Genomic DNA, 25803 nt, shown 5'->3' with positions numbered 1-25803 from the left:
AATTCTTTGATGCCAAACTCAAAATTCAAGGCAGCTGTCTGGACAACCAGGTGCCTGAATTTTCCCTTCTCTGTGCTTTCTGTGATACTTTAGTTCCTCATCCCCTCTCAGTTCTCAGTTTTCTGTTGTTGATGTTTTCGTGCAGATCTAGAATCCAACGGCGATTTAAACAATGACGATTACGAATACGAGGATGAAGCCAAACTCGTCATATTCCCCGATCACTATGAGATCCCTTTGCCCAATATAGAAGAGTTACCAGCACTGGTGAGTGATTGCGGGTGACAGTCAGCTAATGGAGGGTGTGGGCTGTCCTGCAAAGAAATAAATGGTGTTGCTTAGGTTTCACACTGGATGTTACATTTTAGATGCTGCAAGAGTTCACTGTATTGGCTCCCGGGGGGGGGGGGATACACTTGTATGCCACATGCTGCTGTGTCAATGGCTAGAATATATTGGCTGCATTCCGTTGTCTAAAAAATGCTACGGTTAAACCTCAATTCACCTGTAGTTTAGAATGGTAAGTTGATTTCGTACAATGATCTTTTTACACTGCTGAGGGATTCCTTTTCTCTGTTCATTGTCCACACGAGCCCTTAAAATAACACTGTGTTTCCCCTTTAAAATCTGAGAATGGTGGTAGAAAGCGCTATGAAGTTGTAGCTAACTTATGGCGACCTCTCATGTGGTTTTCAAGGCGAGAGACTAGCAGAGGTGGTTGGCCATTGCCTGCCTCTGTGTAGCAACCCTAGCCTTCCTTGTTGGTCTCTCATCCAAGTACTAACCAGCGATGGCCCTGCTTAGCTTCCGAGATCTGGTAAGATCGGGCCCACCCAGGCTTCAGAAAAATCTGACGATGCCCGTCCCAAGTGGCAAGCTTCTTCTGTTATGTCTACTTGAAAAGAATTCACAGTGGGTAGCCGTGTTAGTCTGTCTGCAGTAGTAGAAAAAGGCAAGAGTCCAGTGGCACCTTAAAGACTAACAAAAATATTTTCTGGTAGAGTATGAGCTTTCGTGAGCCACAGCTCACTTCTTCAGATACAGCTAGAATGTGAATCCATCTGTCTTTAAGTAGAGGAGAGTGAATTCAAACAAGCGTTAGTATGTAAATGTTAACAGTATGTAAATGTGAATAGCAGGCATGATGGGATTAGGTGTGGTATGCAGAAGAGTCTGTGTTGTCCAGGGGAGAGATGGGTATGGAGAAATCAGCATTGGTAATGAGCCATGAATGCAAGGTCCGAGGTCCCAGACAGGGATCATTTGCAGCTCTGCTACCTGAGACCTCTTAAGGGTAAAAACAAACATAACAGGAAAAGAGAGCTCCCGCCCTACCCTACCACTGAAAGGACAGACACGCAATGCACACCAGCCCAGTGAATACTGGCTTAACTGTCTGTTAATCCACATGGAAGAACAAGTTTAAGGATTGCATAAACACTCTTGATTCTATGCTAGTAGAATTACTGTGGATTGTAATCTTGGATGTATTTTAACTGTCTGTCTTGACATTGTTACATCAGTCTTGCCTCTTTCCATTGTTAAAAGAAACATGTGAACATTTTGAAAGATGGAATGACAGTTGTGGAGTATTGATGGAGAATTCTGAGTCCTGGTTGTGATTACACAGGTGGTTGTAGACGGCAGAGTTGGTTAGCGGCAGAGCAGTCATTAGGATTTCCTGCATTAAACAACTAATACCCTTATGCGACTGCTTTGGAAATTGCCGAATTGGCAGTGAAATTCTTTCTATGGAGCTAATCGCTGCTTGGGGAGAGGCAGTTTACATAATTGCTGGGAAAGAGGGTTAACACCCCCTCAGTACCGCTTCCTAAACTTTTCAAAGCGACCCCATGGGGCTACTCGTTAGTTAAAGCCCACAAGAAATCCTAATTGCCAACCTGCTGCATAACCTGTGCTTGTGCCCCAAGTGTGTAAGGCAAGCCTTTCATTCAAACGTCACCTCAGCCAGGAAGTCACCACCTAGTCTTGGGTGGAGAGAAGGCGGCCTTCCTAACCCCCTGCCTGCAGTCCGCTAGATTGCGATACAGGTTGAGTATCCCTTATCCGGACTGCTTGGGACCAGAAGTCGTCTGTACTTCATATCTTTCAGTTTTTTGGAATATTCTGGAATTTTTGCATATACATAATGAGATAACTTGGAGATGGGACCCAAATTTATTTTATGTTTTATGTACACTTTATACCCGTAGCCTGAATGTAATTTTAAACAATATTTCCAATAACTTTGTGTACACTGAACTATCAGAAAGCAAAGGTGTAACTATCTCATCAGACTTCAGAGAGGCCAGGTGGCGCGGATGTGAATTGGATCTGTGCCACCCAGCCTCTTGGAAGTCAGGAGAGGCGGGTGGCAAAGATCTGCTAGCTCGAAAGGTTCAGTTTTCGCATCAGTCTGGATATCAGATGTCAGGATAAGGCAGTGATGGCGAACCTTTTAGAGACCGAGTGCCCAAACTGCAACCCAAAACCCATTTATTTATCGCAAAGTGCCATCACGGCAATTTAACCTGAATACTGAGGTTTTAGTCTCCAGCCACCACCTGGAGGTTGGCAGCCCTAGTAGAGGAAGGGAGGGGGGAGGGATGGAGAAAGGAAAGAACTGGGAAAGGAAAGAGAATTAAGGAACTGGGGAAGGAAGGAAGAAGGGGGAGGGACGGAGAAAGAAAGGAAGGAAGGAAAGAACTGGGAAAGGAAAGAGAAGGAAGGAACTGGGGAAGAAAGGATGAAAGGAAGGAAGGAAGTGGGGGGAGGGACAGAGAAAGAAAGAGGAAGGAAGGAACTGGGGAAGAAAGGATGAAAGGGAGGAAGGATGGATGGAAGGAAGGAAGAAAGAGTGGGGGGAGGGACAGAGAGAAAGAAAGATGAAGGAACTGGGAAAGGAAAGAGAAGGAAGGAACTGGGGAAGGAAGGAACTGGAAAAGGAAGGAAGGAAGAGTGGGGGAGGGACAGAGAGATAGAAAGAGGAAGGAACTGGGAAAGGAAAGAGAAGGAAGGAACTGGGGAAGAAAGGATGGAAGGGAGGAAGGATGGAAGGGAAAAAAAGAAAGAGTGGGGGGAGGGACAGAAGGAAAGAAAGAGGAAGGAAGGAAAGAACTGGGAAAGGAAAGAGAAGGAAGGAACTGGGGAAGAAAGGATGAAAGGAAGGAAGAAAGTGGGGGGAGGGACAGAGAAAGAAAGAGGAAGGAAGGAACTGGGAAAGGAACAAGAAGGAAGGAACTGGGGAAGAAAGGATGAAAGAGAGGAAGGAAGGAAGAAGAGGGGGGAGAGGGGGAGGACGGCGGGAGACCGCAGGCCTTTCTCTGGCGGACACGCGGCTGTTGAGGGGCCGCCTGGCCCTCCGCGAGCACCCTGAGAAGGAGGAGGCGGCGGGCGAAAACGGCAGGGGGAGAGGCACCTGAGGAGGAGGACGATGGCGGTGGCAGCCTGGAGCTGGACTTTTGGGAGCCGCCTGAGCGGGACGAGGAGGAGGAAGGCGGCGAGGAGGAGCTGCTGCTGGAGCCTGGAGGAGGAGGTCCGGCCTCATTGCTGCTGGCCTCCCCGCCGCCTGTCAGCTGTTGCGGAGCAAGAGGGGGGGAAGAGGAAGAAGCCAGCCGCGTGCTTGGCAGGAAGCCTTCAGCCCTGCTGATGTGCCGACGCACGCACGGTGGGGGGGGGGAAGGTGCTGTGCTGGCGCTCTTCCCTGCCGCCCCCCTGCAGAAAAAAAGTTACAACCTGCCCTTCGTAGTGCTTAGTCAGGGAGCGCTCGGCGAGGGGGGCTGGGGGGAGGGGGCTGGCGACTTTTTTGCGACTCTCCCTGCTGGTCGGAGCTGCTCTGGCCGTCCCCCCTTCTCCTCCTCCTCTCCCTTTGCGTGCCTCGGCGCCGGAGCCGCTGGCACGGAGTCACCTCCCACGCCGCCGGATTTACAATGGAGTGGCGCCGAGGTGGAGATGGGTGGGGCAGAGCCGGAAAGGCTTTGGCTAGGAGGAACAGCTGAGCCGCGGCCGCAGCTCAGCTGAGAGAGGGAGGGGCGAGGAACAGCTGAGCTGAGGCCGCAGCTCAGCTGAGAGAGAGGGAGGGTCACAGATGACCCGGGAGGCCTTTTGGAGCCCACCCGTGCGTGCCGGCAGAGAGGGCTACGCGTGCCGGAGTCGGCACACGTGCCATAGGTTCGCCAACACGGGGATAAGGGATACTCAGCCTGTAATAGTGACCTACCTTATGGCGCTGTTCTAAGGATTGCTCAGAAAATGCATGAGAAGCATTATCAAAAAAAACTCAAAGAGTAAATGATTATTATCTTTGTAAAGGACCATCAAGTCTCAGTTGACTTTCAAGGGACTTTCAAGGCAACTGAGAAGCAGAGGTGGTTGGCCATTGCCTTCCTCTGCAGAGCCGTCCTTGGTGGTGCTGCCTTCCCTTCCTAAATGATGATGGTTTTTGTTGTTATATCGTTGAAACTCTTGGTTTCAAATCATGATAGGGCATAGGGGAAGAAGTTGTTGCTTTTTCTGTTTTAGTTCCATTTTGCTAAACATTTTTTTGAGGGGGGTGTAATTTACCTTTCACCCTCCAGGTTACCATAGCTTGCGATGCGGTCCTCAGTTCAAAATCTCCTTATCGAAAGCAAGATCCCGAATCGTGGGAGGAAGAGCCTCAAGTTTCCAAACATGCCAACAGCCTTGTACAGATGGACAACGGAGTCAGGATTCCACCAAGGTGAGCCTGGTCCTGGTTATACATGGGGACATCCTCTCTGGTTCAGACAAGGATTTGTCTAATTTGGCGTCCTGTTTTGAGCAGTGGCCAGCCAGTGCCTCTGGGGAGTTTAGAAGCTGGACATGAAGGCAACGAAAGGCTGCCCTTGCCCGTCATCTGGTATTTCAGAGTAAACTGCCGCTGAAGATGGGTGGTCCCATTTAGCTATCAAGGTTTATAGCTGTTGCTAGACCCTATTCGCTAACCTCCATGTAGTGGATGGAGATCTCCTGGGCTTACAGCTCATCTCCAGGTGACATCGTTCAGTTCCCCTGGAGAAAATGGCTGCTTTGGAAGGTGGACTCCATGGCATACCTCAATGAAGTCTCTTCCCAGACCCTGCCCTCCCAAGAGTCCACCTCCTCAAATCTCCAAGAATTTCCCAATCCAGAGCTGGCAAGCTTAATTGGGTCCCAGTGTGGTATAGCGGTTAGACGATGATGATTAGACCAAATTCTTTAGGGACCGAGGTTCAAATTCCCACTCAGCCGTGAAGCTCATTGGGCCAGTCGGTCTCTCTCAATATAACCCACCTCACAGGGTTGTTGTGAGAATAAGGCGGACCTTTACTTCACCCTGAGCTCCTCAGAGGAAGGGCAAGATGAAAATGTGGCACAGTTCTGCTGTCAGTTTGTCTGATCCTTTGTGTGTGTGTCTAACTTCTGTAGTTTTTAGGGTGGCAGGGTGCATGGTGGTATTTAAAGGACGCTGATGTCCTTCGGCCTAGGACCTGGAGGGGCTCCCCCATTATAGGACACAGGTGCATAGCAGGCAGCTTCCACTTAAGCAAACTCCTTCTCTCCTTTCTTTTCTATCTCCGTAGCAGCCATAATGGGCCTCCTCTTGGCAGCCTTTAATGTTTCCTCCGGAGCCATTTAATGCTGCATTAATCCATTACTCAGGCAAAGTATGCTAAAGTTAATTAAATGGTTCTAAAGTGCACTGCTGTACATTATAGGGTTTTATAGGTAAACAGAATAATTTCAATTGTCAGCAAGCTGGTGTAGTTGCTTTGATCATCTCTCAAGATAGGAGGTCACTCACATCTGTCCCCTTTTCACCCTGCTTTCCTCCTCTCTCTCTTTTTTGTCATCTTCCATAATGCCAAAAAAGCTGAAATGTAGATCTGTAAGCTCCTTGGGGCAGGTATCTGTTATCTTCTGCTTTTTAAAAAAAAATATGGCTTGTTTCTGCTGCTCTCGTTGCCCTGTACATCCATGTCATTCTGCAATTAACAACTGCAGGTGGGTTTTCCACGTGTTCACGAGCCCCAGCTACTAGTTCAATTTAGTCTTTTGCCCCTATATCCAGGTCAGACGACTGATTTGCACATCAGGACTGCTGTGGACCTCCACCAGAGTTTCCTCTGGCTTCACCCTGCCCAGGGCAGGATTCCTAAAGCATAAGAAGAGTGTGGTGGGTCTTTGGGCAGTTGTCAAGACTTGCTCTGTGGTTTAATCCCATCAGGGAATCTTGTGTCGGATTTTCCTAGGTGCCGGCAATTGACTTCCGGCGGCTTCTCTTTTGCAGCGGCTGGAAATGCTCGAAGTGCGACCTGAGGGAGAACCTTTGGCTGAACCTGACGGATGGGTCAGTATTATGTGGAAAGTGGTTCTTTGACGGCTGCGGGGGAAATGGACACGCCCTGGAACACTATAAGGAGATGGGCTATCCATTAGCAGTGAAGCTTGGAACAATTACTCCAGACGGCGCAGGTTAGTCAAAGCAGGGTGGACTCCTATGGCCAAGCCTTCTTCTTAGCAGGTGGTTGGAGGGAGCGCCCTATTTTCCAAAAGGAGCTGAGTGTAGACGAGTTGGCATTATGTCACCACCTCGACGCAAGTTCAAGGTTTTGGTATTGACCTTTAAAGCCCTAAACCGGGGGTGTCAAACTCATTTGTTACAAGGGCTGGATATGACATAAATGTCACTTGGTTGGACCAAGCCATGTCTCACCGGCCTGGAGTGGGGGTAGGATTGCCAGGTCCCTCTTTGCCACCGGTGGGAGGGTTTTGGGGAAGAGCCTGAGGAGGGCGAGATTTGGGGAGGGGAGGGACTTCAATGCCATAGAGTCCAATTGCCAAAGTGGCCATTTTCTCCAGGGGAACTGATCTCTGTTGGCTGGTGGTCAGTTGTAATAGCAGGAGATCTCCAGATAGTACCTGGAGGTTGGCAACCCTAGGTGCAGTGGGCTCATCAGCCCAGATTGGGACTGCGGGGGGTGGCTGCCTCGCTGGCTCATGGGCCAGACAAGAGCTCTCAAGGGGCTGGATCCGGCCCACGGGCCTTATGTGTCAGACTCAGGTGTTTGTCCTTAGCATCCCTCAAGCAAAACCCATCAGGCAAAGGCTCTGAAGCAGTTTAGACTTTATTAGGAGCAAAATTAGACAAAGTAAGAAGCTGGCTGCCTCCTGGGCAAACAAGGCTACTAATGAGGAATCAAGGCATGGGTATATGGTTAAAATGCAGGACAGACTTCAAAGATGGATAGGCAAAGGTACACAGGCAGCTACAATCCATGATAAACTTTCTCAGGGTAGGCAGACATAACATGGCTATGCAGCTGGGGTGATTGTGGTAAACAGGATAGACATACCATACTGAGCACAGAACACAGGATACTGATACTGTACAAAGGCATGAGAACCAGGATCACGTGACTAGGGCCTTGACTCCGAGCCAAACCCTGGCCTGCTCGGAACAAGAGCCTGTGAGGAGCGATGTCAGGCTAAGGCTGAGAGGCCGGGCCTGACATTATGTTTGACACCCCTGCCCTAAATGGTCTGGGGCCATTGTGCCTTTGGGACCGCCTCTCCTGATACACACATCCAAAGAGCCCTGCACTCAGCTGGTACTAACTTACTGGCAGTCCCTGGCCCAAGACATAGCCATCTTTCCTTGACCAGAGCCAGGGCTTTTTCAGCCCTGGCCCCAGCCTGTTGGCACTCTTTGTCTAATGAGAGCCAGGCCGTGCGGGACTTGGTCCAGTTCCACAGTGTGTGCAAGATGGAGATGTTCCACCAGGCCTATGGTTGAGGGCAGCAATGGTTTCAAATCAATTGGCGTCCCCTGCTGGACCCTTCTAGTGTTGTCTCCCCTGCTATTGTTTGGTTTGTCCCTTGTGGACCTATGCCTGTGTCCATCACTATATCCTCTGGCAGCAAACTCCACATTTTAATCACTCCCTGTGTAAAGAAGCATTTCCTTTTTCTATCCTGAATCTGCTGCCCATCAGGTTCGTCAGATGTCCCCAAGTTCTGATATTTGGGGAGAGGGATTCCCATTCACTTGTGCCGGCTTTTCTTGACGGGCCAGTCGAAATGGGGACATCTCCTTCCTTCCAACCCACTACAATTGTATTCACAGCTAGGCAGAACTCGCGTTCTGATTGGGCGTGCCGCGTTTTCAGCAGCGCTGCGTATTTCGCACAAAAGGCCAGCTGCCTTTTCACCTTAACAGTATTTTGTCACGCTGTTCCCAAGAGCCTTGTGGATCAGCTGGCAGTCCTCTAAGATCAGCCTCCTTTTATCTCTCAGACTTTCACCGTGGAATTAATGCTGCGTCAGGAAGCAAATAAATCATTGGAACTTCTGGCTGCGGCTGAAAAGGGCAGTCTGACCTCCGCCATTGTTATTCCCAGTGGGCTGAAGGAAAGAGGACAAAATTACTAGAGAAAGGGGATGGTAACAAGGCTTATATAACCACAATGATGCATGTTTGGCATAATGCAGGAGGGCTCCCGTCTGTTAGGCAGTGGATCAAAGCATCTGGAGTCACCCGTATAATATTTTCTTTAGCGGACAGACATTGTTCTCCCACGTTTCGTGGTGTCGTCCCAGATTATGGCACTGTAGCTGCTTACTCACTTCACTTGGAATCACCCGATTTATGCTTGCCATAAGGGAGGGAAGGCAGCATGGTGTAGCCCGATCTTGTCAGATCTCGGAAGCTCAGCAGGGTCAGCCCTGGTTAATATTTGGATGAGAGATCACCAAGGAATCCCAGGGTTGCTATGCAGAGGAAGGCAATGGCAAACCACCTCTGTTAGTCTCCTCCCTTGAAAACCCCATAAGGGGTCGCCATAAATTGGCTGTAATTTGACGGCACTTTACACACACATGCTTGCCAGGCTTAATATTCTTCCATCAGCCATTTTATATGGTAGATATAAGAGAATTCCCTTTAGCGATAGATGTCCATGTATGGCTGGGGTACCTGAACATTTAATTCATGTGTTATTTTACTGCAAGTTTTACTTGAGACTGAGGAATGTTCTTATTTTGTCTAACGTTCAGAGCTTTTCAGACCAGCAGTTGGCGGTGTTTCTTTTATCTGATAGAAATCCCTTTATTACTCATCAAGTAGCCAGATACTTGCTAGCTGCATCAAGGTTACCAAATAGCTTGCATGTATCCCTAGATCAGGGGTGGCAAACATACAGCCTGTGGGTCGGATCCAGCCCCTTGAGAGCTTTTATCTGGCCCGCAAGCCAGCCGAGGCAGCCACCCCCCCATTCCCGATCTGGGCTGGCGAGGCATGGCTTGACCTGACCAAGTGACATTTATGTCATATCTGTAAAAAATGAGTAACAAATGAGTTTGACACCCCTGCCCTAGATAATGCCACTGCTAGTGTTACTTTAATGTTTTATAGACTGGGTTTTTGTAATCCCGTTTTATAACTAAGGGTATGATAAATGCTTAATAAAGGTGGTGATGATATTTTGTCCCAATCAGGTTGTTAAGAAGACCAATATTGCATTGGGACTTAGCACAACAATATGGATTTTAGTTGGATAACAATGGAACAGGGTCTTGGCACATAATTTATACCATTATTATTAAGTGTTTTAAGTAGACAAGGTTAATTTTCTCTGTCGTGGAGATCAGAAAGGCTCCTACACTTCTGTCATTCTTCAAACTGGCTAAAGCAGAATTGTTCAGAAGGGCATATTTATAAAGGGAATACGTCTGCCATGTAACGGAACGAAGGGTGTTTTTCTAATGGGACCGTGACTGTAGTCTGTTCCACTGTTTATTGTATGTATTACCTTACTCTCACTGCATTACTTGCTTCTTCTGTACTTCCAGGCTAGTATCTGGGGATGAATGTGTCTCTGTGTTCTCCATCATATCCCCCCACCCCCTACAGTGGCTCATGTAGTATATTTGATTCTTTTATTGCAACAGGGGACATTCTGCTATCTTTAATGTTGTATTTTTCATCTACCAAAGCGGTTCCGAAAAAACCCAGATTCAAGCTGAAACAAGTTGGTGCTCGGTTCTGTGAAAGATTCAGGTTTTAATACGCTTTGCAGTTTTGGATGGTTGTCTGTTTCGGTTGCGTGTGGTCCTGAATTGTTACAAGCAAATGGTGTGACTTGCTTTTGATAATATCTAGAAAGAAAAGAGAGGCCATGTTTTTCGATGGAGGAAGGGGAAAGTGGTGTCTTCTGTGCCCTGGCAGGCCTTTTGAAATGTCAAGTATTTGCTGAGCCCCCGTCACTGAACTGGAGTAAATTTTCAGTTGTTAATCAAAACATTACTTGATATTTCTCTTTGCTCAGTCAGTTAAAACGTATATCCTCAAGATAAAGGGAATACATGATTTTTATCCTCCCTTTTTTTTTTTTTAGCAACTGCAGATTCTGTTTGTTTGCTTGAATACAGGATTCATCCTTATACAACATTAAGTATCTACTGCTCTTTTGTACCATCGTTTTAATTTGCAAAATCCTTTGCAGTCAGTGGCTAAAAGATTGTGGTTTGACCAGAGCCACAGATTAGTTTGTTGAATAGGAGGGCTTTAAAATTAGGCCATCCATCTTTCTATTTACTGGCTGTATCATGCTTGCTCCTCAGCATAAAATATTCCCACCGCCCCACCCCTGCTCCAAAATATCTATGTAGATGAAGGATTTCAATCCATAAAATCTCAGTAAGTCTCAGAAAAGCTTATGAGGCGACTTGCACTGTTGTTGAAGGGTGGTTTCAGATTTTAGAACAGTGATAGTCAGAATTCTCTGAGTTGAAATGGAAGGCGGAAAACATCCCATTTAAACTTCCATATTTATAAAGATCACTGTCCAAGGTCAATTGTCAATATGATAAACATAGGAACACCAGGTACCCTGATGCATTGTGACTTAACTGGGAAAGCATGCGAGCTCTTGTTTGTAGAGGGAACAATGACACATCCTGGGAAACAGAGGCTCCCTTGATGTGGAAAGCCAACAGAAGGGCACACAGCGTACCCATAAATGCCAACAGGGTCACCCTTGGTGAGCATTGGCAGTGGGAATACTGGACATCAGGGCTTTTGTTGTTGTTGCGGTAGACACTGGTATGGAGTACCAGCACCTGTTTGGGGGCATTCCCAGGTTTTTTTGGGGGGGGGCAGGAATTGGTGGAAATCAGTACAACCTTATATATGAGTACTGGCACCTTTTGGGGAGGTCATTAATTCATAAGGTCGCCATAAGTTGTAAGATACTTGATGGCACTTGGTCCTTAGCTACATAATCTCAAGGGTCCTTTTCAGCCTCAAGTCACTCAGCGGAAGGGACTGTAACCCTTATAAATAAACTTTGTTAACCCAAGAATTGCAGCAGTGTAGTTCCACATTGACATGCAAAGCGTTGAAACATAGGCATCCCATACACAGATGAAATGGAACGCTTGTGCTGATTTCACATGTTAAGGTTCAGCTATTTGATTACAAGGTAGGCTGATAATTCATCATGAATAAACTTGTATTTTGTCATTCAACCAAACAGCAAATAAAAGTCATATATGAACTGCAAAGAAAGATCTTAAATTCCTGTTCAACTTAAGTTTTCTCTTGCACTGGGGACCTGAGACTGGTCATTCTGTATCCCCCCCCCCCCCCAACAAATAAAAGCAGGATAGAAGTCTTGTAAGCATCGTCAAGAACAATATAATTAGTAGATGGCAAATACCGCAGCAACTCTCCTGGCTTTCCGCAAACTGTGCGAAACCATTATTTGAGAGGCCTTTTAGGGAGCCCCCTGGGGCAGAGTGGTAAGCTGCAGTACTGCTGTCGAAAGCTCTGCTCACGACCTGAGTTCAATCCCGAAGGAAGTTGATTTCAGGTTGATTTCAGGCTCAAGGCTGATTCAGCCTTCCATCCTTCCGAGGTCAGTAAAATGAGTACCCAGCTTGCTGGGGGTAAAGTGTAGACGACTGGGGGAGGCGATGGCAAACCACCCTGTAAAGATAGTCTGCCTAGTAAACATAGGGATGTGACATCACCCCATGGTTCAGGAATGACCCGGTGCTTGCACAGGGGACTACTTTTACCTTTTTGCACAGGTAATAGAACTGTACTGTAAGGGATAGGGACTGTGACCTATGCTACTGTATTGCTGCCTCTTGCTGTAAGTGTGCTTAGACTATGTAGTTTCTACATCATTTAGTATGTTCTATTCAATTGCTTATGCTTTGTTTCAGCTTTGCTTTAGATTTCTACTGTTTTCAGATTTCTATAGTCCGAAACCTGTTGCTTTCATCACTGGCTGTCCCATCCTGTCAATTGTATCCGTCTTTTTTCTTTTGCTGTCTAGTGACAACAAACTTGTGGTGACCCTGTAGGGTTTTCAAGGCAAGAGATGAACAGAGGTGATTTGCCATTGCTTGCCTCTGTGTAGTGTCCCTGGACTTCCTTGGTGGTCTCGCATTCAAATACTAACCACGCCTGACCCTACTTCTTTCTAAGATTTGACGAGATCAGGCTAGCCTGGGCTATCCAAGTCAGAGCAAATTTGACTTACATTGTGTAATCTGCCTTGAGTCTCAGTGAGAAAGTTAGCCTTTACGTGCCGTAAATATATAAATAACAAAACTTGCAGCACAATCCTATGCAACAATACTCCAGGTTCTTATGCTGGAACTACTTGGCACAGGGTCTGAGAAGTGGTGTTCAAGGCCATGAAACAAATCTTGCCCGGACTTCCCACATCCAGTTCTGTTACACTGTAGTCCACGTTCCTAGGTCCTAACGACATGTTACCTTTTCCCCAGGTGTTCCCCCAATATGATCAGATGTCTGTCCAATCAGACGTTTGCTGTGATTTCCATGACAGAAACTTAAATCCTAGGCACACATGGGCCCAGTTCCGATCAGGACTGTGGTGTGCACGGAGAGAGGGCTTCTGCCTCTCCCCTTGCTTCATTTTCCCCACCTGAAATGGTTTCCGTGCTACCATTTGTCACATTGGGGAAACCTAGGTGTACCCCCATCAGTACATGGTGGAGCCCTCAGTGGAGCAAATAGCCCCTCCAGGCTGTTTCAGGTCAGAAAAATTGTATGTTCGTGTGTGTGTGTGGGGGGGGGAAGAGGCGTAAGCATCTCTTCCTATGGTCCCAATCAGAATTGGGCCCTGAACACATGGGAACTGAATTCCAACCACAAAGCTCATAAGACGCATTTGATCATGAAGACCCACGGGGAAAAGGTAATGTGTTGTTAAGACCCTATTTGCAATCTAATTCAGCTCGCTGTTCTAAGTTGGGATCAGTTTTAACCGCCTGCGCACCGAACAGCTACATGCCACAGTCTGTGGCACGAAAAGAGCGAGCTGAGCCACAGTGCCAGAGGTCAGAGATGCTTGTCTGATGCATGGAATACTGTAGCCCAGCAACCTGTGAGAGGGAAACATAAAAATAAACAAGCAGGCACAACCCAAATCCATAAACATCCCAGTGATGGGTTAGACTGCCATATTGAGGAAAAGCAGAAGCATGCAAGGAATTACTGAGATTTGACTTCTGTAATACTATCTATATGGGCTGCCCTTGAAGTCTGTTGCGAAACAGCAACTGGTTCAGGATACAGCAGTCTAAATTTTGACTAGTGAGCTGGGGGGGGCGTGCACTTGGAAACTCTTGTGTTGGTGGTTTTCTCACAAATTCAAGGTGCTGTTTTTGAATTTCAAAGGCCTACACGGTTTGTATTTATCTGAGGGATCACCTTCTCCGGTGTGCCTCTCCAGTTAAGGGCCCTTGCCATCTGAGGGAATGGTGAGCTTCTGGAAGATCTAGGACCTCTTAAGCGAACACTCTGCCCAGGTAGATTCACCACAGCATGGTGTAATGGTTAAGAGCGGTGGTTTGGAGCGGTGGACTCTAAATCTGGAGAACTGGGTTTGATTCCCCACTTCTCCACATGAGCGACGGATGCCAATCTGGTGAACAGGGTTGGTTTCTCCACTCCGACACATGAAGCCAGCTGGGTGACCTTGGGCTAGTCGCAGCTCTCTTAGAGCTCTCTCAGCCGTACCTACCACACAGGGTGTCTGTTGTGGGGAGGGGAAGGAAAGGTGATTGTAAGCCAGTCTGATTCTTCCTTAAGTGGTAGAGAAAGTCGGCATATAAAAACCAACTCTTCTTCTTCTCCTCCTCCTCCTCCTCCTTGCTGGCTTTTGGAAAGCAGGCAAAGAAGGCTTCATCGTGGCAGTTATTTTAATTTTGATTATTATTATTTTATGTGGAGAATTGCTGGGTTTAAACACAGCCTGTGCGATGTATGGGTTATTTTATGAGAAAGGGTTTTGTATGGGTTATACTTTATGGTTACTTCAGGGGGTATATTTCAATGTAAACTGTTCAGAGCCTTATTACCGAGCAATACACAAATCAAATAAAGAAGTTGTTGTATGGCAGGTTTTGTAACAACAGTTTATGGTGGAACAAGTTGTAAATGAACAAGCAAATGGGCACTTCTAGTCTTTAAGTAGTACTGTTCCCCCAAAAAAACTAATGGCACCATCTTGTGGACTCTTAGATTCTTGCAAGTCAAATAAGAAAAAAAATCAGAATTAAAGTCTGTCTGTAAATGTGTCATCTGCATACACTGTAATACCATGTTAGTGGTAGATGTTAGGCTATAGATTTTGGGCTGTGTCAACAGTAATAGTGTCATAAGAACATAAGAAAGGCCCTGCTGGATCAGACCAAAGCCCATCAAGTCCAGCAGTCCGTTCACACAGTGGCCAACCAGGTTCCTCTAGGAAGCCACAAACAAGACGACTGCAGCAGCACCATCCTGCCCGTGTTCCACCGCACCCAAAATAATAGGCATGCTCCTCTGATACTAGAGAGAACAGGTATGCAGCATGACCAGCATAGTGTCCAGATCACGTGAAGTGATGGAGTCACTTTACTCTGCTCTGGTTAGACCTCACCTATAGTATTGTGTTCAGTTTTGGGCAGCACAATTTAAGAAGCATGTAGACAAGCTGGAATGTGTCCAGGGAAGGGTAACGAAGATAATGAGGAATCTGGAGACCAAGTCCTGTGAGGAAAGGTTGAAGGAGCTGGGTATGTTTAGCCTGGAGAGGAGATAACTGAGAGATTCAAGAAGAACTTGAAGGGCTTTCCTATAAAGGATGGTGCAGACTTGTTTTCTTTTTTTTTTTATATAAATTTTATTGGGTTTTATAATAGAAATTTTCCATTGCATTAAACAACATCTATAACAATATCGAATTTCAATTCTAACCTAAAGTTGTTATAATTCCATATCATATAATAAAAAAGAGAAAAGAAAAAAGAAAAAAAGAAATGGAAAATTTTTTGACTTCCCCATCACCTCTATCTGCCTCTTAATAAAAAGTTCCTCCCGTCATAGGTAATCTAATCTTGATAAAATATCAATACCATATATAAAAAACCATAATCTGTTAGTAAATATAATTATGCTTATTCAATATAAAAAAAAATCAAAAATAATCCTCTGGATCAGATTAGAAAATATTCTTCCATTCTTCCCAATTTTAACTCATATTCACAATAATGCATCCACGCCCCCCATTCCCCCAAAAACCGAACGTCATTTTCTTCATTTAGAATAGCTGTGAGTTTTGCCATTTCTGCCACTTCAAACATTTTAACAATCCAGTCTTTTTTCTCTGGAGTTTCTAGCCCTTTACATTTCGCTGCATAAAGCAGTCTCGCAGCTGTTGTGGCATATATCAAAAAGGTTCTTTGTGTTGCTAAGTCGTCTGGAATCATACTCAATAACATCATTTCTGGTGTTTTGGATATATTCTTTTGTAGTATTAGTCTCAGTTCGTTATAAATCATGTCCCAGAAGTCTTTGGCTTTGTCACAGGTCCACCACATGTGATAAAAGGAACCAATTTCTTTGTTACATTTCCAACAAATAGGGGACATCGTTTTATAAATCTTTGCAATTTTCTTGGGTGTTAGATACCATCTATACATCATTTTATAGATGTTTTCTCGCACTGACTGTGCTTTTATTCCTTTTAAATCTTTAGACCATAATCTTTCCCATTTATTTAAAACAATATCATGTCCCACATTTTGAGCCCAATCGATCATAGTTGGTTTAATCGTGTCCTGCTCACAGTATATTGTTAAAAGGAGATTATACATTTTAGAAATCAGCTTTGTATTATTGTCTAGTAGAATCCTTTGAAAAGGAGATTTTTCTTTAGAGAAACCTTTTTTTGCATCTTGTACAAAAACTGATTTGATTTGGTAATATTGAAGCCATTGTAAATCATCCTTAAGCAGTTGAAAGTCTTTTAGTGAGCATTTCTTTCCTTCCCAATTAGTTAGATCTTGATAAGTAATAAATTTGTCTGGTCTAAGTGGGCGCAAAGTTAGCATTTCTTGGGGCGATATCCACATCGGTGTTTCTGGTTCCAAAATGTGTTTATATCTCATCCAAATACGAAGTAGAGAGGACCTGATTATATGATTACGGAATGTTGCTTGTAGTTTAATTTTATCATACCACAAATAACCATGCCATCCACTTAAGTTATTATAACCTTCCAAGTCTAGCAAACGTACATTTGACAAATTCATCCAGTCTTTTAGCCATACTAAAGCTACCGCTTCAGCATAGAGTTGAAAGTTAGGCAGTGCTAAACCTCCTCTAGTTTTTAGATCCACCAAGTATTTATAAGCAGTCCTTGGTTTTTTTCCTTGCCAGATGAAGTTTGAAATGTCTTTCCTCCAAGTTTCAAAATATTTTGTTTGTGATATTATTGGTAAATTTTGGAATAAGAAGAGCATCCTCGGTAAGACATTCATTTGGATCGTTGAGATACGTCCCATTAATGACATTTTTTTGTTTGACCATATAATCATATCAGTTTTAATCTTACCCCATAACTTGAGGTAATTGTTGGTTAACAGATCTTTATTCTTTGCAGTGATCCAAATTCCCAGGTATTTAACTTTGTTAGCTTTCTCCCAGCCAGTATATGATATAAATTCCTGTTGTTGTATTTCCGATAAATTTTTAAATATTATCTTTGTTTTTTCTTGATTCACTTTAAAGCCTGATACTTTTCCAAAATCATCCAAAGTCTCCTGAAGTATATTCATTGACTGTGTTGGGTTTTCCAAAATTAGCAGTAGGTCATCCGCGAATGCTCTCAACTTAAATTCATGTTTTTTAATTCTTAGCCCGCGGATGTCCTCCATACTTCTTAGTTTCACACATAGCGGTTCCAACACCAACAAAAATAAAAGTGGAGACAAGGGACATCCCTGTCTAGTCCCTTTCGTGATTTGGCAGTTATCTGACATTGATTCATTAACCAAAATTTTAGCTTGTTGGGAGGTATAAATAGCCGATATACCTTTCTGAAAACGATCTCCAAAATTCAATTTATCCAAAATCCGTTTCAAAAAGTTCCAAGAGACCATATCAAAGGCTTTTTCTGCATCCAAAAATACAAAAGCCGCAGTTTGTTGAATATTATGGTCATAATATTCCAGTGAATCTAGTAAAATTCTTACATTGTCTTTTATTTGCCTTCCTGGTATAAAACCTGCTTGGTCCTCATGTATAAGATCCTTAATAAATTGCTTTATCCTACATGCCAAAACCGAAGCAAAAATTTTGTAATCCACATTTAAGAGCGATATAGGTCTGTAATTAGATGTTTTTTCTGGATCTCTTCCTTCTTTGGGTATCAGTGATATAAATGCGTGTGACCAAGTCTCCGGGGATGTTCCCTCGTCCAAAATTGCATTGTAAAGTGAACCAAAAAATCCAACTAAATTGTCACTAAAAGTTCTATAAAATAGTGCAGTAATTCCATCTGGTCCAGGTGTTTTATCCGTTTTTTGTCTCAGTATTGCTTCTTGTATTTCTTCCCTTGTTACTGGAGCTTCAATACATTCTCTCTGGGTCATTGACAAAGCTTTCATCTGTATTGAGTTTAGAAATTTGTCTGTTTTCTGTTTTGGAGTATTTTCTTTCTGATATAACTTAGAGTAAAATGAAACAAATTCTTTCTGAATTTCTGAAGTTGAATAAACTGGTCCTTTAGCAGTTTGGATTTTTGTTATAATCTTCTTTTGAAATGAGTCCTTCAGTTGTGTTGCTAAAAATTTTCCTGGTTTATTTGCATATTCAAAATACTTTTGTTTAGCAAGTTTCAGATTTTTATTCATTTCCTCCATTATTACCAAATTTAATTGGTGTTTAGATGCAGAAATCTGTATTTGAATTTCTCTTCTCTCCTCTTCCTGTGTTACCATTACCAATTTCTGCTCCAAATTTTGTAAATTCCAAAGTATGTTGTTTGTAAATTGCAATTGAGTCTTCTTCCAGGCCGAGTGTTTCTGTATCATAAAACCTCTCAGAACAGCTTTGAATGCGTCCCAAACTGTATTTAAAGAAGTTTCCCCATTAAGGTTAATTTCAAAAAAGTCTTTCATTAAAACCTGTAATTCCTTTTGTATCTTGTTGTCTTTTAAAAGTTTATCGTTCATTCGCCATCTAAATGCTTGTTTATTGTTCCAATCAAAGGTAACAGGATTGTGATCAGAAAAAGTTCTAGGTAAAATATGAATTTTACGTAGTTGCGTGAAAATTGATTTACTGGCCCATATCATATCGATTCTGGAGTGTGAATCGTGTCTTGCTGAATAAAAGGTGTATTCTTTAGCTGTTGTATTCATTGTTCTCCAAATGTCTTGTAATTCTAATTCTGAAGCCATGGCAAAGAAAGTTTTAGGCAAGCATCCATCATTGATATCTTTTACTTTTGATTTTTTGTCCAGAGATGGGAGAATAATTCCATTGAAGTCGCCCATCAATAAAATTTGGTCTTGTGCGTACTGGGTTATCAGGTCATGTAATTTTTCATAGAAGGATTTTTTCCCTTCATTGGGTGCATAGATTCCAACCACTATTGTCCTTTGTCCCAATATTTTAGTTCTGATAATTACAATTCTTCCTTCATTGTCTTTATATACTAGTTCTGGACAGAGACTGGGGTGGGCATAGATTACCACTCCCTTTGTTTTAGTTTTAGCAGAAGCAATAAATGCTTGTCCAAGCATCTGTTTCTCCAAGTATTTTTTATGCTTTGAAGCTATATGGGTTTCTTGTAGGCAGATTAGGGAGTATTTATATTTCTGTAGATATTTGAAGATTCTGGCCCTTTTAGTTTTCTCATTCAGTCCATTTACATTCCAAGAAATTGCTTTTGCCATAATGTAGTATTTTTTAGCAAAATAAAAAGTCTATAATTTAGTACCACCTTCTGCACCCTGTACCTCTTCTTCTTCCTCTTCTTCTTCCTCCTTCTCTCCAGGTAATTCTTTAAGGTCCATTTTATATTTTCTCAAAAATTTCCCCACATCTGCTTGGGATAGAATTGTCGTTTTCACTTCCTTATAGGTGAAAGCCAAACCTTGTGGCATAATCCAACGATATTTGATGCCATTAGCTTTCAGTATAGACACAAAGTCTTTGTAGTTATTCCTCTGTGAAAGTAGATGCCTTGGAATATCCTTCAGTAGTATAAGAGAGGAGTCTCCTGCTGACACTGGATTTTCATAATGAATCTTCATAATCTTGTCTTTAACTCTGGTGTCATAGAACACTATCATCAAATCTCTTGGCTTAGATCTTCTCATTCTAGCAGGTAGTGGTATCCTGTATATTCTATTAATGGCTTGTTTTAATTCTTGTTCATCTATCTGAAATAAGTAGGCCAAATTTGGTATTGCAGATTCTTTATTATCTCCCATCATATCTGGAAAATTGCGTATACGAAGGTTGGTCTCTTTCACTCTCATCTCCATCATTGCCATTTGATTTTTTGCCGCCATCTGATCCGCTTGTATTGTTTCAATCTGTTTTTCTTGGCTTGTTAATTTTTTCTTTGTGTCCTTGTGCTCATCCATCACTTTCTTAATTGATACATCCATCGCTTGCATATCTGTCTTCATAACAATCATTTGAGTTTTTACTTCTTTCAAGTCTCCAGTGACCACATCCAACTTCTGATTAATAGCTTGGGATGCTTGACCAAGATTTGTCATCATAGAAGTCAACTGTGCCATCTGTGCAGACATCTGTTCAAACTGTTTATTTGTTGCCTCAGTTTGTTTAGTTAGCATATCCTGTAACTTTTTTTCCATGGTCGAGGTTTGTAAAGAGTCCCTTAGTTTAGTATAGGCAGGGCTATGTAGTGAGCCAGAGCGGGGTCGAGACATTTACATTCAAAAAAAGCTGGTAAAATACATGTCCACCGACAGGGCCTTTAAGATGCTGGTTAAAAGATGATAGTTCAAAGATCAGCCTAGTAATTTTTTCGGGTTGAAAAGAGTCGAAATTGGCTTTAAAATTGCATTTTAAAGTTTTAAAATACCAGTGAGTTTTTTCGGTCGCTCTAGATCGGATTAATCAGGAAGTAAACAGGAAGTTACTAGTGCTGCAGACCTTCTATCGCCTCTTCTCGATGGTTATTCCTTCAGGAATGATTTGAAAGTAACTCGAGTGCGACGGATATTCAGTCCCGCGGCTACTTCCTGTTGTTTTAGTTCCAATGATAGAGAGGGTGTTATAGAGAGTCTTCCGTTCCAGGCACTCCCTTACTGCAAACGTGGCAGGAATTCGCCGGAAAATCAGGAAGAGAAATCACCCTCCCCTTCCTTCGGACCTCTCATTGGTGATAATTCTTGTCAGTCTAAAAGGTATCCTTCCGACTCTTTGTTATGGTTTAGGCTGATCGATCCGATAAGGCTCCTGTCGCTAATCCCGATGACTAACTCAGATCAAACTTTTTCAGTTCGGATTATGGAGGGGTGGGGGTCCCAGAAATATTCTTATCAGCCTCCCGTCTGTTCAAATTTCTAGTAAGTAGACGAAGAGTTCTTTTGTACTCACTTGGGTGTCAAGAGGTGAGGTTCTTTTCTTTATGTAGTCCTTATGTTGGTATTAAGGCGGTGGAGGGTAGAGCTTGCTGCCAAAGTTGCGTTTTGGCGATGTCCTTCCCTAGTGCCCTCGCAGGACCGGCGTCTAGGACTCCGAGGGGCTTAAAAAAGCCCCCTCAGAGTACCTAGGAGGTCAAACCGCGTTTGCGGGCTGCAGGGAGTTCCTGCTTTCCAACCCACTTGCAAGGGTCGGATTGGGGTATCTATGTACCCCAAAAATAACGCAAACTTGGATTTCTCCCAGGACAACCTGGGGAAATGGAGTGCTCTCTCCAACGGCACCACCGGAAGCGGTGCAGACTTGTTTTCTGTTGCCCCATAAGGTTGGACCAGAACCAACAGGTTGAATTTAAATCAAATGAGGAAGAGCTTCCTCGGGAGGTGGTGGGCTCTCCTTCTTTGGAGGTTTTTAAACAGAGGCTAGATGGCCATCTGCCAGCAATGCTGAACCTGTGAACTTAGGCAGATCATGAGAGGGAGGGCAGGAAGGGTTGTGTCAGTGCTTGGCTCTCGTGGCCCTTTCTTACATGCCCAGGGTAATGCCAATCAATCGCCACATTGGGGTCAGGAAGGAATTTTCCTTCAGGCCAGATTGGCCAGGGATCTTGGATTTTTCTCTCGCCATCTTCTGGGCATGTAGCAGGGGTCGCTGGGTATGAATTTCCTGCATTGTGCAGGGGGTTGGACCAGATGACCCTGGAGTTCCCGTCCGTGTTTCTGTGATTCTATGTGGATTCAGGTGCCTTTCATAGGGAGGGATTAGTTAATACTAGATTGGCGGACTGCTAGTGCTATCAAGAAAATCCTTGTTTGCCATCGACTAACAGGCCATCTCGATGTAACAAAATTTCATGTCCCATATTCTTATATTGGGTACTTCACATTCCACTCTCCACGCAGCCCCCTTCCTACTTCTGGGAAGATTGGCTGTGCTGAATTCCCACAAGGAAAATCACTGATGCCAAAATTGTAAAAGCTGTTTTTTAATACCCTTGCTATACTACATAGAAGCAACGGGGGGACGACGACATTATTTTCAAGGATTAATCTTGCAACACTGAGAAATTTAAAGGCCTACCACTGTTATGGTGGGACCTATCCCCCCCTCACTCACTGTATCCCCGGTGGGCAGCGGTGAAGCTATGGAGAACAGACTCTCATTATTGATTCAATGTCTGTCGGGTATCGTAGAACAGGTACTCCCTTGCTGCTAGTGAAAGCACTGGTAACGTGGGAAAACTTGGACCTGAACATATTGTATTGAGTCACTAAATTTACTTGTTAGCCAGGCTGGCATGTGCACAGGGAAGTTACTACTCCTCAGTCTGTTAGGTGGGTGTTAAAGTTTTGGAGAATGTTTGTGTTGTGTGGTAATATTGACTGGTAGCCTTTGGTGAATTGCCCCTTTGGTTCTCCGTTCCACAGACGTCTATTCCTTTGATGAAGAAGAGCCAGTTTTGGACCCACGCATAGCTAAACACTTGGCACATTTTGGAATTGATATGCTGCAGATGCATGCGGTAAGTGGCTGTCTCTTATTCACAGTTGCTCAGCTGCTTGTAACACATAGAAATGCATTGCTGCTCGCTCGTGCCAGCAGATTGTTTTCATATGTGGTGGGGCTGCATAAGGGCATCAGTCTTTTGGAAACAGGTTGTAAAAATTATGTCAATTGGATTGAGGAAACTAATTCCATTTAAGCCAGAAACATTATTGTTGAACTATCTTCTCGAAATTCTGTGACCAACTGAGAGTAGCATTTCATATGTTAACTGTCGCTAGAATGGTCTTTGCTAGGCAGTGGAATCAGAAAAGTTTCCCTAAGATACATGATTGGTTGTCAAAATAAAAAAGGTGTATATTTTAGTGAAGCTAACAGCTTACCAAAAAATAATAATGATGTTAATAGTGTAGACCTGTTATGGACAAGAACCATTCAAAAAATGGAAATGTCCATTTTATAATAAGATATAGTTTTGGAGAAGGGGCTACGGATGCAAGGTTGTAAATAATTACGTGACTATTTGCTTTTAGTTTATATATTTACTGTTGACTGTCCATTTTTATTAAGAAAACTATATATGTATATATATATATATATATATATATATATATATATATATATATATATATATATATATATATATATAAAAGAAATACACTGCCACTCAAGTTGCCTTATAGACTCCTATTGAGACATCAGATGGCATGATAAAGTATCATTAATCGCTAACCCTGAGTCAGGATGGGGCTTGGCTCACAAACCTTAGTACACCATATGCAGCTGCTGTCCGCTGAGTCAGGCTAGCGGTCCATCTGCTTGGTGTTATCTGCTCTGGCTGGCAGCAGCTCTCTTAAGATCTCAGGCTACGTGTGACCCTTTTAATTGGAGATTTACAGGAAGTGTATCTGGGACCTTGTTCATGCAGAGCATGTGCTGTACCACAGAGCTCCACAGCCCCCTCCCCTCCATGGGTGTGAAAACACTGCAGGGAAACTGAAATATTTTTGGAAACAGCTGTGACTTTTCTGTGCCGCAGGCTGCCCAGAATGAGCAGCACTCAGTGGGCATTTATGCAGGGTCAATTCTGCTCCTCACTCAATGCTGATTTTTAAAATCCAACCTTTAAAATGACTATTCACGGTCCCGATGCAAGAGGAGAAAGTAAAACAAATTCCACTCGCCTGCGCCTTCGTTCCTCCGTTTGCATAGCCATTAGCAATAGTCGTTTGCATAGCTAAGCCTCGGCTGGGATTCTGCATGTTTCCTTTAGTTAATGCTTCGAGGCGGGGGGCGGAGCAAATACCAAAGGTCTCTTTAAAGAGGCTCTTAAGAAATACAAAGCAGGTATGCGCCGGCTTCGCAGTGAGGTCTGGAATGATGGTTCAGCATGAAGAAATCAACAAAATGTGCGGGGCACTTCAGCCTGGAACGTGCTTCTAATTACCAAGCATAGACGGCCAGTGGTAAGTTTCTTGAACGGTTCAGTAGGGGGAGACACAATCACATTTATCAGCAAGTCAAAAATGAAATGTCTATCCTTTTATGTAGACAGGTGTATTTTTTTTTTAGATGTCCTCCCTCCTTTGAAACAAGATCCCCCCTTTTTTAAATGCCCAAGCTTTGAAATGCATATTTGTACATCAGTTTTTAAAAAAGCTTTTCTTGCATTCAGACAGAGAACGGCCTGAGGGATAATGAGATAAAGCCCAGGGTCTCCGAATGGGAAGTGATCCAGGAAGCTGGTATGAAGCTGAAGCCGATGTTCGGCCCGGGCTACACCGGCATGAAAAACCTGGGCAACAGCTGTTACATCAGCAGCCTCATGCAGGCCCTTTTCAGCATCCCCGAATTTCAGAGAATGTAAGTCATGGGGGGGGGGGGCAGGTCGGGTCTTTGGAGTGACCACAATTTTGCAAAGCCTTGGCATAAGTAAAGCTTGTGTTTGGCAGCTGGTGTGTGTAGACAACTTAGTATTTGAGTTCCTACCTCTTAGGACATACGTAGCTTTTAAAACACTTGAATTGTAGTACAAAGTGCTGGTTCACACATTATGTGGCAGCCAACTCCAGGTTTAGCCTTGGTTGTACAGCCAACTCGTAGAACTGACACACTTTGATTGGTACAGCTGTAGGGTACAAGCGTTCGCAAGCATATATTTGTTTACTTTCTCCCTATTTTCCATTAAATAATGTAGGGTCGGATCCTGTGAGTCTCTTCTGCTAAGTCTTCCTTCAAGGGGAAAAATTTCCTCTGACACAGAATAATTCATTGCGATGGGAAAATGTCTTTCTGTGTTGGAGGATGATTGGTGGGAGGGAATCATAGGGTCCAACCCATACTGTAGGAAGTGACTTGAATAGGCATCCGTGAAAGCAGTGTTTCTATAACTTTATGCAACTGGATCTCACTTGCATAAGCTTGATCTATTTTTTTCAGGGACCCTCCCATCAACTTTGTGGGTGAATAAGTGTAGAGATTCCCATGTGTACTGGTGTGAATTCCATGAGAATCTTTGGAACGAGAGGAAAGATTATAAAAGATTATTTTAGGATGAATGCCAGGCCCTTTTCACTGCTGTCTCTGTGGGTGCTTTACGAATTGAACTGAAGAACAGAATCTGAGGGGCTCTATCCTGAATGGGGTGGGGTGGAGAGAGAGGCACCCCCAACTACTGCTTTCGGACAAGGAGTAGTGGATCACTCCAACCCAGCATGTGTTACCTGCCTGCAGGTGCCCAATAACCTTCCCCTGGGAGCCTGGGCCTGCCTCACTCACCATTGGAGAATCCTCCTTGTTAAAAGTATTACAGTCTGATGCTTTGTGCTTTTAATTTTGATTGCTGGCATGCAGGAGGACCACGCCACACAGTGGGAAGACGTGAAAGACAGAATGTGCCGGAATCCGCCCCAAATTATATGTTGTCAAGCTGATTGCCAGAGGGTTTGAACTGGCACGTACTTGGGGAGAGAGTTCAGCTATGAAAACAATCATCTGATCTCTTCCTGATCACATCAGAACAACAGAGACTTACTCAGCGTTGAAACAAATATGAGAACCAGCTTCTGCTTTGGTTTGCTTGTCACAGAGAAGCTGCTTTCTCCCCAACTGGCTGTGGATAAGCTCTTTTAGTATTCATATATTTCATTTATAGCCCACTTTTCTCCCCAGTGGGAACACAAAGCAGCTTACAACATTCTCCCCTTCTCCATGGTTATCCACACAACGACCTTGTGAGGTAGGTTAGATTAAGAGCGTGTGACTAGCCCAAGACCACCCAGAGAACTTCCACAGCAGAGTTGGGATTCAAA

At 43.9% G+C, this 25803-nt stretch overlaps 1 protein-coding gene across 2 annotated transcripts in view; it reads left to right on the top strand.

The window, feature by feature from the left end:
- USP13 (ubiquitin specific peptidase 13) overlaps window positions 1-25803 on the top strand; it is a 103539-nt gene that overhangs the window by 51353 nt on the left and 26383 nt on the right. For both annotated transcript variants that reach the window (XM_056849550.1, XM_056849549.1), the window contains exons 4-8: window positions 146-267; window positions 4578-4720; window positions 6290-6474; window positions 22417-22511; window positions 24168-24355. In XM_056849550.1, the coding sequence (XP_056705528.1) occupies window positions 146-267; window positions 4578-4720; window positions 6290-6474; window positions 22417-22511; window positions 24168-24355 (733 nt within the window). The remainder of the gene's footprint in view (window positions 1-145; window positions 268-4577; window positions 4721-6289; window positions 6475-22416; window positions 22512-24167; window positions 24356-25803) is intronic.

Source organism: Euleptes europaea, chromosome 5, assembly GCF_029931775.1.
Source record: "Euleptes europaea isolate rEulEur1 chromosome 5, rEulEur1.hap1, whole genome shotgun sequence".
Lineage (NCBI taxonomy): Eukaryota > Metazoa > Chordata > Lepidosauria > Squamata > Sphaerodactylidae > Euleptes > Euleptes europaea.
This window is presented reverse-complemented; position numbering and strand designations above follow the sequence as displayed.